This window comes from Grammomys surdaster, unplaced genomic scaffold (genome assembly GCF_004785775.1).
Source record: "Grammomys surdaster isolate TR1022 unplaced genomic scaffold, NIH_TR_1.0 363, whole genome shotgun sequence".
Lineage (NCBI taxonomy): Eukaryota > Metazoa > Chordata > Mammalia > Rodentia > Muridae > Grammomys > Grammomys surdaster.
Window position 1 is genome coordinate 8,206,873 of NW_021604782.1, and position 12,724 is coordinate 8,219,596.

Genomic DNA, 12,724 nt, shown 5'->3' on the forward strand with positions numbered 1-12,724 from the left:
CTTAGGTCGTATGTTCTTTAAGCTGTCAACCTTGTTTCTGTATCTTTATTTTTTAAGGTTTAATTATTTTATGTGTATGAATGTTTTCCTGTTTGCATGTATGTGCACCATAGAAGTGCCTTTTGGATCCCCTAGAGCTACAGTTACAGGTGGTTGTGTGCCACCGTATGGGTGCTGGGAGTTGAACCTAGTCTTCTGCAAGGGTAAAAAGCAAGTGCTCTTAACCTCTGAGCCATCTCTCCAGCCCCTATACCTTTGTTTTGAATATGAACATTGAGAGAGGATCTACCAGGACTCTTATCTAATTCGTTCTAAATTTGAAAAAAAGAAGACTAAATAAGATAGTATTTCATTTCACAGCATAGTACACTGTTATCTTTAATGTCTTGCATTATTTAAGGTATATTCATTTCAAAACTGTTTTTATAAGAAAAAAACACTACAATGTGATGATGTTTCAAAAATGCAAAATTTAAGACCCACTGTAAGTTTGTCTTCAACTCACATGATTCATCAAGTCTTGCTTGCCTTACAAACATTTCAGAGAATACTGCTTGGCAGTAAAGGAGCTCTTCTGTGCAAAGGAATGGCTAGCAATGGAAGGAAAGACTCACCGGGGACTCTACAGATCTGGGATGCATCTGCTTCCGGTACCAGAGTGCAGCAAGCTTCCCAGCATGCACTGGGACCCCACAGCCTGCACAAGACTGCCATATTTAGGTAACAAAGAATTTCCTCCAGACTTTGGAAGTTAAGGACATTTTACTATTTAAAGTCAAGTAAGGTGTGTACTTAAAGCTCCTAACATTTGTTGGCTTTCTAGACTGTTCTAATAATGGTTTTTGCTTTGCCATTTCTACACACATAATAGCGGAATCCTAATGGCCCTCTTAACTGCACAGATTATTATAAAGACTCATTTCATTTGTTTTCAGATAAATCAAAGGGCACTTTTAACTGCTTCTTGGATCTTGCTTTATTTCATAAAGGATGTTACAAATGTGACATTTTCTGGAATGTATACGAAAGTGGCTAAGAAACACCTCATAGTTTGTCAGACGAATGGAGTAAAGGAATAAATAATCCTCTTCCTTAGCCAACGATGCAGATTTTTTAAGCATGCAGAAATAAGCCACATGTTTGAAAACGCTGACCTCACAAAATACAACCGAGCCACTGCATGACGAGTGGTTTAATTTCCAAGACGCATTCTTGACATTTGAATGCTTTTCTGTCATTCATTTAAATGCTGAGAGAGAAAGCCGCATTTCTTAGCTGTAGCTCACAGGGTCTAGGAGGTATCTTAACGCTTACTTAAAACCAATTTTTATCCTTTCCCCCTCAGATTATAAAAAAGAAAACATAACAAGTAAGTAATTTTGTTTGTGCCTCTGAAATCTGTGTCTGTAAGTGGATTCGTGCATGTATATTTACACTACACTTCCCTAAGTCCAGAACACAATGTACTGGGCGAGCATCTAAGTAGAACATGGAGAATGTGTGACAGTGAAGGGGACAAATACTATCTTCCACCTCCAGATGCCTGACCTGTTTTATACTTTATATGTTTGCAAAATCAGCGAAGTTTAAACGTAGCTTTCTGATTCTGCAGTCACAATTTTGTATTATGTAATTATTTTCAGATGGGAACAAATACTATTTTTTTCCTCCATTGAGGTGATTTGTGATCTTTATTTGTGACAAGCTTTTCTTTTTTGAAAATAGGTGTACTGGTTTTTTTTTCTTAATTTTTCTTCATCTCCTTTTAGTCCTTGGGTTATTATACACAAATTCTATATTAATTACAGAACCTTTTGTAATTTGGCCAAAGAGGGAAAATGAAAAGGACAATACATCGCCTATATTCCTACTTTACAGAATATTTTGTTTTAACTCTAAAATTAATCATTTTACTAATATCAGAGAGGAAAGGTCTTAGTATGCCATTGGAATCTGATTTTTGATTGTACACATTTATTAGTAGCTCATTAAGAGTTTTATACAACATAATTTGATCTTCTTCACCCCTCTACTCAACTCTTCTCAAATTGAGCTCCTTTCTCTACCCACTCAACTTGTGTCCTTTAAAAATGAAACCTTCAAGACCAATCTGTGCTGTTGTCTTTATCAGAAGAACTGGCATTTCATAGCCTTCTTTAAAGCTGCTAGAATAGAGAAGGGATTTTGGTGCTGATGAGGAGCAAATTCATGGCCAATTCAACGCCAGACAAGCATTCACATCTGATCCACATCCTAAATACTGGACGTGCTTAGATATGGTCTCAGTAAGTAGTTCAGCCTGGCCTCAAATGTCTTGGCTTTGATCCTGAAATCCTGAGATTGCAGATGTGTGCTACCTTGCACAGGCTCAGAGTGATTCTTTATTCATTCTGCACATTGACATCAGCTGGAAAACTTAAAGAAGTGTGCCTGCCTCGAGGTCCCCCACATATGCATTTCAGTGTATTCAGTGTGGAGTGCAATCTAGGATTTGAGATTTAAGTTTTTAAAAATTGGACATATTTGAGAAGTATTGTATCATGTTTTAATATCCTGAATAATGTTCAAATTCAGATAAGCCTGTCTCTCATGTATCTATTTATCATTTCTTTGAGGTAAAAAGACTCAAAATCCTTTCTCCCAACTTATCTGTAATATATAATACTCTCTTCTGAGTGTGGAATAGAACAAGGCTTAGTTTTCTGTGTCTTAGTTAGGGTTTCATTGCTGTGAAGAGACACCATGACCATAGCAATTCTTATAAAGGAAACATTTAAACTGGGGCTGGCTTGCAGTTTCAGAGGCTTTATTCATTATCACCACGTGGGAAACAAGGTGGTATGCAAGCTGATGTGGTACTGGAGAAGGAGCTGAGAGTTCTACCACAGGCAGTAGAAGGAGACTATGGGCCACACTGGGCATAACTTGAGTGTAGAAGACTTCAAAGCCTATCCCCACAGTGACACACTTCCTCCAACTTCCTTCAACAAGGCCACACCCCTAAGATATCACTCTTTATGGGCCAAGCATTCAAACACATGTGTCTATGGAAGCCATTTCTATTCAGACCATCGTGATTGGTTTTTATTGTTGCTTCAAGATACCCTGTTTTCAGAATAATGTTAGAAATGTTAAACGAAATGATTTTAAAAGGGTCATCAGGAGGCCAGCAAGACAGCTCAAAGGGTAAAGTTACTTGCTATCAATCCTGATGGATCAATCCCTGGGACCCACAGGAAGAAGGAGAGAAATAACTCCTACAAGTTGAAATATTGAGCAACACAAACTAGCTACAGATACTAATTTCCTAATTAATTTTCCTTGAAAAGTAATTTTATGAGATATTTGATACATTTAAAAAAATTAGCTCCAGTGTTGTAAAGGGATCATTTTTTTCTGCATGTATGTGGATTTTGTCTATGCTCTCTGAGTTAAAAGCAAGGAGTCATCTCTGTTATCTTATAGTGGGTTAGTAATCTAACAAAGTGTCTTTATTACACACAGCAACTTGTGTTCTATGGAATGTAGTAGGCCCTCAAATAGGCCTTGCTCACAGACACACACAGGTCAGTGAACGATTGTGAGATTCAGTTCTACTGTATGGGTCCTGGGAATCAAACTCAGCTCATCAGGCTAGGCAGTAAATGTCTCGACCCACTGAGCCATCTTTCAGGTCCTGCATTTTGGTTTCTTAATAAATTACAAATGTCATTACCAGTTCATTTTGGGGGAGCTTTAGAGGGATTTTAAAAAATCCTTTTTTATCTTTGCCTTATTTTCTACTTGCTGAAACCTAGGAACTAGGGTTTCAGTCGTTTCTGGGTTTGTTTTACTTCAGTATCTTTTGCTAAGGGAAATACTTCCTTGAACACGTCATGACTGTGCCGTATTTATATTTCTCTGTGCTAAGCATACTGTTGGTCTCTTCTGTGGGATGTCACATACCTTCCAGGCACAGTCAGCAGGGAACATGCTCTCCGTTTCAAAGCTTTTGAAGAACAGAAGTGCTGTCTGGCTTATTCTGGTCATGGAGAGCTGCATTCCATCCATTTTCTTATCCCTTCCAGCTTTCTCATCATTCAAGTACCCGTAGAGAGAATGACTGTGTACCAAATCCTGAGAAACCAATTAGTATGGTAGGTACACAGTCAAGCCCCTCAACAGCCCTATGAGAGTGTGTGCCATGAACATACTCCACTCTACATCCTAGTTAATGTGAGAAACAGGTCACCTGACTTGTCCCACATGACCTGTCTAGTGTTGGGGTCAGCCAGTATTCAAGCCCCAGTTTGTCTGACTCTGGCTACATCATCAAAGTCTAATTTTTACATTGTTAAGGCTTACACTTCTCTATTAGCTTCTGTTTTTTTTAAAAAAAATATTTATTCACTTTACAACCCAGTATCAGCCCTTCCTCTCTTCCCAGTACCCCCTCAGAACAGTTCTTCCTTCATTCCACCTTCCCCCTCTTTAAGTGCCCCTCTGAGTATCACTCCCCATTCCCCGCACAACAAGTTGCTGCAGGACTAGGTGCATCCTCTCCCACTGAGGCCAGACAAGGTGAACAATTTAGGGGAATGGGATCCATAGGCAGGCAGGCAGGCAGGCAGACAATAGACTCAGAGATAGCTCTTGCGCCAGTTGTTGCCAGTTGTTGGGGAACCTTCATGAAGATCAGGCTACTCATCTGCTACATATGTGCTGGGGATCTAGGTCTAACCTGTGCTCACTCTTTGGTTGGTGATTCAGTCTCTGGAGCCCCCAAGAGTCCAGGTTAGTTGGCTCTGATGGTCTTCCTATAGAATTCCTGTCCTCTTTGTGTGCCTCAATTCTTCGCCCAACTCTTCCACAAGACTCCCCGAGCTCCATCTAATGCTTGGGTATGAGTTTTTGCATCTCTTTCCATTGGCTGCTGGATGGAGCCTCTCAGAGGACAGTGTGCTAGGTTCCTGTCTACAAGCATAAGTATCATTAATAGTGTCGGGGATTGGTTCTTACCCATGGGGTGAGTCTCAATTTGGGGCATATTGGTTGGCCATTCCCTCAGTCTCTGCTCTATCTTTGTCCCTGCTTATCTTATAAGACACATTTTTGGTTGAAGGTTTTTGTGGGTGGGTTGCTGTCTATGTTCATAGTAGCTTTATTTGTGATAGTCAGAAACTGGAAACAATGTAGATGTCTCTCAGCTGGAGAATGAATACAGAAAATGTGGTACATCTACACAGTGGAATACTACTATTCAGCCATTAAAATCAAAGACATCATGAATTTTTTAGGCAAATATATGGAACTAGAAAATATGATACTGAATGAGGTAACCCAGAGTCAAAAAGAAATGCATGTTATATATTCACTTACAAGTGGGTATTAGCCACAAAGTACAGAACAACCATGCTTCAGTCAACAGACCCTAAGAAGCCAAATAACCAGGAGGTCCCAAGGGAGGATGGTTGAATCTTTCTCAGAAGGAGAAACAAAATAGATATCAGAGGTGAATATAAGGAGGGAACTAGGTAAAAGAGGGAATGGAGAGGGTAGTGGGGCAGGGGGGAATCATATAAGGAGAGCAGGGAAGAGAAGGAGGATTGGCAGTAGGCGGGCAATCGCTAGGACTTGCCAGAGACCTGAGATGGAGAGAGGCCCCAGAAGGTCAACAGGGATGACTCTAGCTGAGACTCCTAATAGTGGGGGATATGAATCCTGAAGTGGCCACTTCCTGTAGCCAGGCAGGACTCCCAGTGGAGGGATATTATCTTCTTTTTTAATTTCCAAGACCTCACATGAAAAGCTTGCCTGATTGTTGTAACAGATTCATTCTAAAAGAGATGTCACTGCCTTCCCATATTGTCAGGAGTGATTCTGCAGAAGCTCCTATAGACAAAAATGTTTCTAATTTTACATCATCCAGATAACTTGACAAGCTTTTAATCACCATTTAGATAATGTATGATTTGCTTCTAAAATTCAGTTCCCATAATAGTTACTATTTTGGCCATAAATGAAGTGAGAGATGGAGGGAGAAAAGGAGGAAGGGAGGGAGGAAGAAAGAAAGGGAGGGTTTATAATGCATTAATATTTTAATCATTTGAAATGCTGATTCATATTGCAGGGATGGGAAAGCTAGAAACTCATAGAAACAGATTTGAAAGTTATTGACTCTCTTCTACATAGTCTGCAGGCTTTCCCAACTAAAATTCACTCCATTACTTGTGAGAACGTTTTGGCCATGTTTAACTAAACTTGGTCCATTATAGCTCTATTTAGGTTTATAAACACCATATTATTATTATCATTATTTATTATTATTATTATTATTTTGAAGTCTCTTTCAAATTCAGATGGTCTTTAGTTAAGAGATGTTTTGTGTATTTTCTCAAGAGATCTTAAGAGAGAATCCTTGAGGGGGTGAATATCATCCTATAGTCTTATCTTACCTCAATAACTAAGGTAAAATAGCAAACTATGAAGACCTTGAGAGACGCTGCAAGTTTCTAACAAGCCTGTAGAGATAACTGCATCTTTTCTGGCTCCTAGTTTAGAAAGTAAAATAGTTTCATATGTCTGGCTATTTTTTTTTCGTAATTTGTTTTTGTTCTTTTGTTTTCTGTCAAGACTGACTCTTAGATTTCTCTCTCTCTCTGTCTCTCTGTCTCTCTCTGTCTCTCTATGTCTCTCTGTCTGTCTCTCTGTCTATCTCTGTCTCTGTCTCTCTGTCTCTGTCTCTCTCTCTCTCTCTCTCTCTGTGTGTGTGTGTGTGTGTGTGTGTGTGTGTGTGTGTGTGTGTGTTTGGTAGGAATCCTACCCAATGGTATGCATCAGACATCTCTTTCTTACTCCTCAGGAGGTTATAATAGGAGCTTAGGATAAGCCATGCTGGGAATGATGTCATGAAGGTCTGGGTTGTAGCTAAGACATTTTCCTCATGCACAAAGCTAACAAATTGCTGCACTACTTAAATCCCACCTGTAGTTTTTCTCCACTTGCTTTGAGGCAAAGGCCTGATAACTCTGATTGACATGTGAGACCTTCTTATGACCCAAAGCTGATATCTTGGCATGTGAGACCTTCTTATGACCCAGAGCTGTTATCTGCTTTAACTGTGAATATCTCCACCTGCAGCAGTGAAACCAGCGGGTGTGCTTTTGGAGAAGCACAAAGCAGCTTGGTTCCGACCCAGTACATACTCTTTCTTCTTTGTAAACCATTATCTACTCACTTTCTTCCCACTCTACTCTTATAATGCCCCCTATGCAGTCATCTTAGATTTTGCCTGTTAGGATACAACAGCAAAACACACTAGAGGGAGCAGCTTGTAAGCCACAGAGATCTGTTTCTTTGTGTTCTGGGAGTTGGTTGTACAGGATTAAGGCATAGGCATATTTAGTGTCAGGTGAATACCATACATGTGGTTGCTGTAGATTAGCTTTAGATATTGCCATCTTCTCACTGTAACCCCACATGGCAGAAGGGGAGACCTCTCAGGCCATGAGTCACATATGGCTTATCAAGAGACACAAATGCAGCTTTCTACTGGTGTTGCCTCTTTGTTATTTATATCTAATTTAAATTTACATTAAAAAATGTGTGCATGCTGAAACCATACTGTTACTGCCCCTACATGTTCTTGAGTATCCCATTGCTACTCTTATAACATTCTCTTTCATTTCGTTACTAGCAATCTGCTTATTAATTGTTCCACAAAGCTCCTGATTCCTAAAAACCATTAACAATAATCAATATGTTAGTATATGGATAAGTGAATATTTGGTGATCATAAGAAAAAGATAAATTTATTAATGAAAAATTAAGGATGAAAAGGAAAAGAAATGGAAATCCAGTTTGGTCCTTTGGTTCCAGAGAGGTGATTGACATGGCTCTGGAAAAAACTAGAGCAACTTGTTCTTATGAGCAACAATCAGAGAATCATAATAGAACTATCCAGAAAGGAAGAAATGTTTGAATCCACACAGCAGAACTACTGGTCAAATGATGTAAATTCTTTCATTAAAAAAAAAAGAAATCTTACAGAGTGATCAGAATTTTTTTTTAGGAGCCCATCATTAAAATCAATTTTATAATAATTTGATGTGTGTTTGTGTGTATGTGGGTGTGAGTGGATGGTTTGTGTATGTGTGTGCACATATCTATGTGGGTAGGTGCACCTGCACATGTATATGTGGCGACCAGATGTTGATATCTTCATGTATCACTAGCCATCTTAAGTTTTTGAGGCAGTGACTCACCCATTGGTTAGATGGAGATCCTTGTTCTTAGGTAGCAAAGGCTTTATCCGGTGAGCCAACTTTCTGATATTTTTTGAGAAAAATATTACTCATATACTTCCTGATTTTACCATATCAATTTCATAAATTATACTATCTCACATATTATATACATTATAAATAGCTCTGTAAACTCCAGATATAAAAATAGATACTAATCTATATATTTGAATAAGTATTCCTACTGTATTTAGAATGGGAAGTTTAGCTGACTCTTTCAGAACTTCCTTTAGATTGGAGAAGCTAAGGTTGACTGTGGACCAGTGTTAGAACTTGGGAAGTCGAAGCCCACCACTGCTGTGTCTTGATAAAGCAAGCTGTCACCAATCCCACACAGATGTTTACTGCTGCGTTGAGTATCTCCCTGTCCCACATGTCTTCCTAAGTCCCAGCAGTGACCGTGTTTGACCTCTATAGTTCAAAAACACTTGCTTGGCCAATGGCAGCCAGGGGTATTCACTGTGTCCACTCCTAGACTAGAAGTCATACATAAACACCCCTTATAACCTGTACTTTCCTGAATGTTGTGTCTCAAATGGCCCTGGGCACTTTTTGTATGAAAGGTTTTCTTTTGTTCAGTTGGAATTTGTTCAGTTGGAAGTGCTGAGCTATCCTCACTCCAAACTAAGAAGTACAGGTCCTATTTACAACCGTCACTTTAAAAATGTCAGTTTCCAGATATCATTGGCTCCTGTTGAAATATGGATTTTTCTTTTGTGTTTTTGATTTTTTATATTAATTAATATCTTCCTGTTTGTGAAACCTGTATTCTCTTCTTGTGTTGGTATCAGTCAGCAATTGCTCACCTCGACACTTATAAAGCTCTGTCGGATAATTAGTGTGTGCCTTTTCCTTCTGTGCTATTTTCTGAGTTGCATATTAGCACTGTAGATTCCTTAACAGGTTAAAATAATGTTCCCTAGATGAGACATGTTGTGATAACTAGAATTTTACCTCTCCCAAGTCCCACAGAGTGTGTTTGTCATTACGCAATGGTTTTTAAAAGTAACTTCTTGCTTATGGTTCCACTCATGTATATTTTTTATTCAAATTTGGTAACAACTGTGTTCTTAGCATTTTCTCAAAGATTTTTAAATGTAATTGCATAATTATGTATTATTTTGTCTTTATTGATCTGTGAGTCTCTTGAGATAACCCGCTTCTTTCTTAATTGCTGTATTCGTGCCTTTCGTTGTCTTTTCTAATTAAAATTCCACTCATCAGACCATGTTCTAAATATTTAGAAGACTTGAAGTTTTACTCGTCTCTGTCATTTGTGGTATGTGTGGTCTCCCTTAGCAACCTCTGCTTACATATGGGTACCATCGTGTCCCCTGTTTCCTTTTGTTCTCAAGAGTTCCTGTTGCTTGTCTAATGTCTCGCATTCCATCCATCTTTTTCTCATGTCTAACAGAAGACATAACCATAAGTTTATCAATGAGTACGGTTTTGAACAAATTTCATACATGCCATTAAGACTTTTGTTTTCTGACCTATAACAATGACTACTTTTAATATTTTTAACCAGAAGAGTTATTTTTCTTCATAGTCCTATTGGATTTTATTTAATCTTTCACTATATTCATTTTCGGTTAGAGAACAAAAGTTTTATGATTTATGGTTTTGAAGGTTATTGAGGTTTTTCTCTGTGGCATTAGCCACTTCTGTTGGTATTTTTAAGCTACAAAGTTATTCTTGGATGTTGGTCGAGACTCTTTTTGGTCGTGTATGAAATAGTCTGTGTCCACGTTTTTGTCTTTATTCACAGTACACAGAAGAATCAAGGTATGTGTGCTTTGGTTGTTTAAGTAGCTCTACCCTGCTCGTAAGCTGCAAGCAGATCAACAGGAGTGCAGCGCCCGCTGATTTCCAGCACAAAGGCAGATTTCACTTTGCTTTTAAATCTCCTTGGCCTCTTACACCAGAGCTTGATGAGAGTTCAAGCTTTGAGTGAACTGGTTTCTGCTCCTTTATGTTCCTATGGTTCTTCATCTTCGTTATTTTTATTATTTATAAATCTACTACTACTACTTCTACTACACACACACACACACACACACACACACACACACACTTCAAATGTTCTCCCCTTCACCTGCAGTCTCTACATGAAAACGTTTTCAGTGATATTTAAAACGTATACAATTTTCTGAGCACACACACATGCACACATGCACACACATATACATGCATGAAGTATTAAAAAGAAAATGAATTAGGAAGGTACTGTTCATGTTCTTTCTCATGAACATAGCTGAGCTCTGAGACTATATTGACTAATGCTTTCAGATAGATGTTATGCTGTACCAGACCTATGTCATCTATTTCTCAGAGAAATGATACTTCTTGGTATACAATTTTCTGAACACTGTCAGTCATAAACAGTAGATAAGGAGCCTAAGCCTGGAGTTTGCATTTCTTTTAGAAAAGCATATTTCTCCTCTGTCTCTCCCCTTCCTGGCAAATGAACCTTATTGGATTGTTAACACTACACTGTATACATAGATAACAGAGGAGAGCTGATACACTATAGAGACGCTGACAGCCTAGCATATTCTCAAGGCCGCAGTAGTGAGGCCTTCAGTACAAAAATTGATTTTTAAAGGTTCCGAAGTAAGCACAAAGAATTCTTGTTTGCTTGCAGCATTCCCATCAGTAACGTCCTCCAGGCCGAGCGTGGACATTCCGAATCTGCCTGCCTCCACGTCTTCCTTTGCTGCCTCGCCTGCATACTCCATGACTGTCATCATCTCCATCATGTCCAGCTTCGCTGTGTTTGCGCTCCTCACCATCGCTACTCTCTATTGCTGCCGAAGGAGGAAAGAATGGAAAAATAAGAAAAGGTGAGGATCCAGTTGCAGCCCCACCCCCATACTCACTTTTAGAATTGAGGGTGAGCAGTGTCAATCACACCTGATTAGACACCCCTACTTTGAACTTTAAAAAGGTCACATGTACCAAAGTCAGTTTTTATAGCAGATAGAACTTAAATCATTGTTTAGATGGAAAAGGCTACTCTTTTATCCTGTCTTCTCCCACTGCCGCTGCTGATAGGGATGGTGACAAAATGTCCTATTGACTGAAGACCAAGCAACACATTTTCTTGTTCTCAAGCCCAAGAGTGTCCAGCCATCTTAATATGTTCTGTGTGTTTCTAGTATGTTTAAGGATCTATGTCTACGTGCAGAGGCCATTGTTGATCTTGCCTCTCTCACCCACAGAGAGTCGACAGCAGTGACCCTCACCACGTTGCCTTCCGAGCTCCTGCTGGATAGGCTCCATCCCAACCCCATGTACCAGAGGATGCCACTTCTTCTGAATCCCAAGTTGCTCAGCCTGGAGTATCCGAGGAATAACATTGAGTATGTCAGAGACATCGGAGAGGGAGCATTTGGAAGGGTCTTTCAAGCAAGGTAAAGTTAACTATGGGGAAAAAAGTCTCTGCTAGAATTTACTAGGTTTGAAAAGTTATCAGATTATTAGACTTGCTTACTGTGGATACAAGTTATTATCAAGTTATTTAATTTTTTTGCATTATGTATTTGTACTAAATACTGTTTTGTAAGCTTTTATTTTTTTATTTTACCTGTGTTGGTTTTTTGTCTGCATGTGTCTATGATGTGGGTACACTGCCCTCAGAGGCCAGAAGAGGGCATTGAACTCTCTGAAACTGGAGGTACTTACAGATTCGTGTAAACCTCTCTGAGTCCCCTAGAAAACCAATGTTCTAAGCCTTCCTTCTACCTCCACATGCTTTATTGTAAATCTTAATTGTCCTCCTTTCACTAGAAAGTAGCATGTCTAGAAAGAATGTAGTTTGCTGAACATAAATGCATAATTTATAGGAAATCCCATGAGCAGTTTACTAGAAGTTTCTAATAATCCAATCATCTTTTCTTTCTAGAAAATAATATGACTTCTGTGGGCATTAGACATGTATAGAATAATAAAACAAAGGGAAATGTAAAAATTCAAAAATTCAGTGAGTTCCAGAAAGGAGTGTATATTACAGTCAATCATAGCCCATTTTGTTTGAAATGGCATAAAATACCTACTCTGTGTGGGCACAGATCCACAGACACATAGCTGAGCAACAGGATGTGGGCTTAGATTTAATTACCAGTGATCAGTCTCATCCTTGAGCAGATGTAATCCTACTTCATTTAGAAGTAGTCTTGATAATGGGGTTACATTTAAAGTGAAATTTCACATACTTAATGTACGGTTGGCAAGATGCAACTTTATGCTGTATTGGAGGGGGTCAGACAAGCAGTCATTCATAGTCTCCACCCTTAAGGAATTTAGATTCAGGCTAACCAGTAGGGGGGTTACAATAGAATATTCTCTCTCTCTCTCTCTCTCTCTCTCTCTCTCTCTCTCTCTCTCTCTCCTCCCCTCCCCCTCCCTATACTTCTCCCTCCTCTTCCTCTCCCTCCCCCCCG

At 39.1% G+C, this 12,724-nt stretch overlaps 1 protein-coding gene across 7 annotated transcripts in view; it reads left to right on the forward strand.

The window, feature by feature from the left end:
- Positions 1-12,724, forward strand: part of Musk (muscle associated receptor tyrosine kinase) — an 89,028-nt gene that overhangs the window by 71,417 nt on the left and 4,887 nt on the right. For 4 of the 7 annotated variants that reach the window (XM_028779972.1, XM_028779974.1, XM_028779971.1 and 1 more), the window contains 3 exons: positions 545-720; positions 10,927-11,125; positions 11,504-11,695. In XM_028779972.1, coding sequence (XP_028635805.1) covers positions 545-720; positions 10,927-11,125; positions 11,504-11,695 — 567 coding nt within the window. Of the gene's footprint in view, positions 1-544; positions 721-1,345; positions 1,370-10,926; positions 11,126-11,503; positions 11,696-12,724 lie in introns of all 7 variants that reach the window. The other 3 variants (XM_028779967.1, XM_028779968.1, XM_028779970.1) reach the window with 1 other exon arrangement.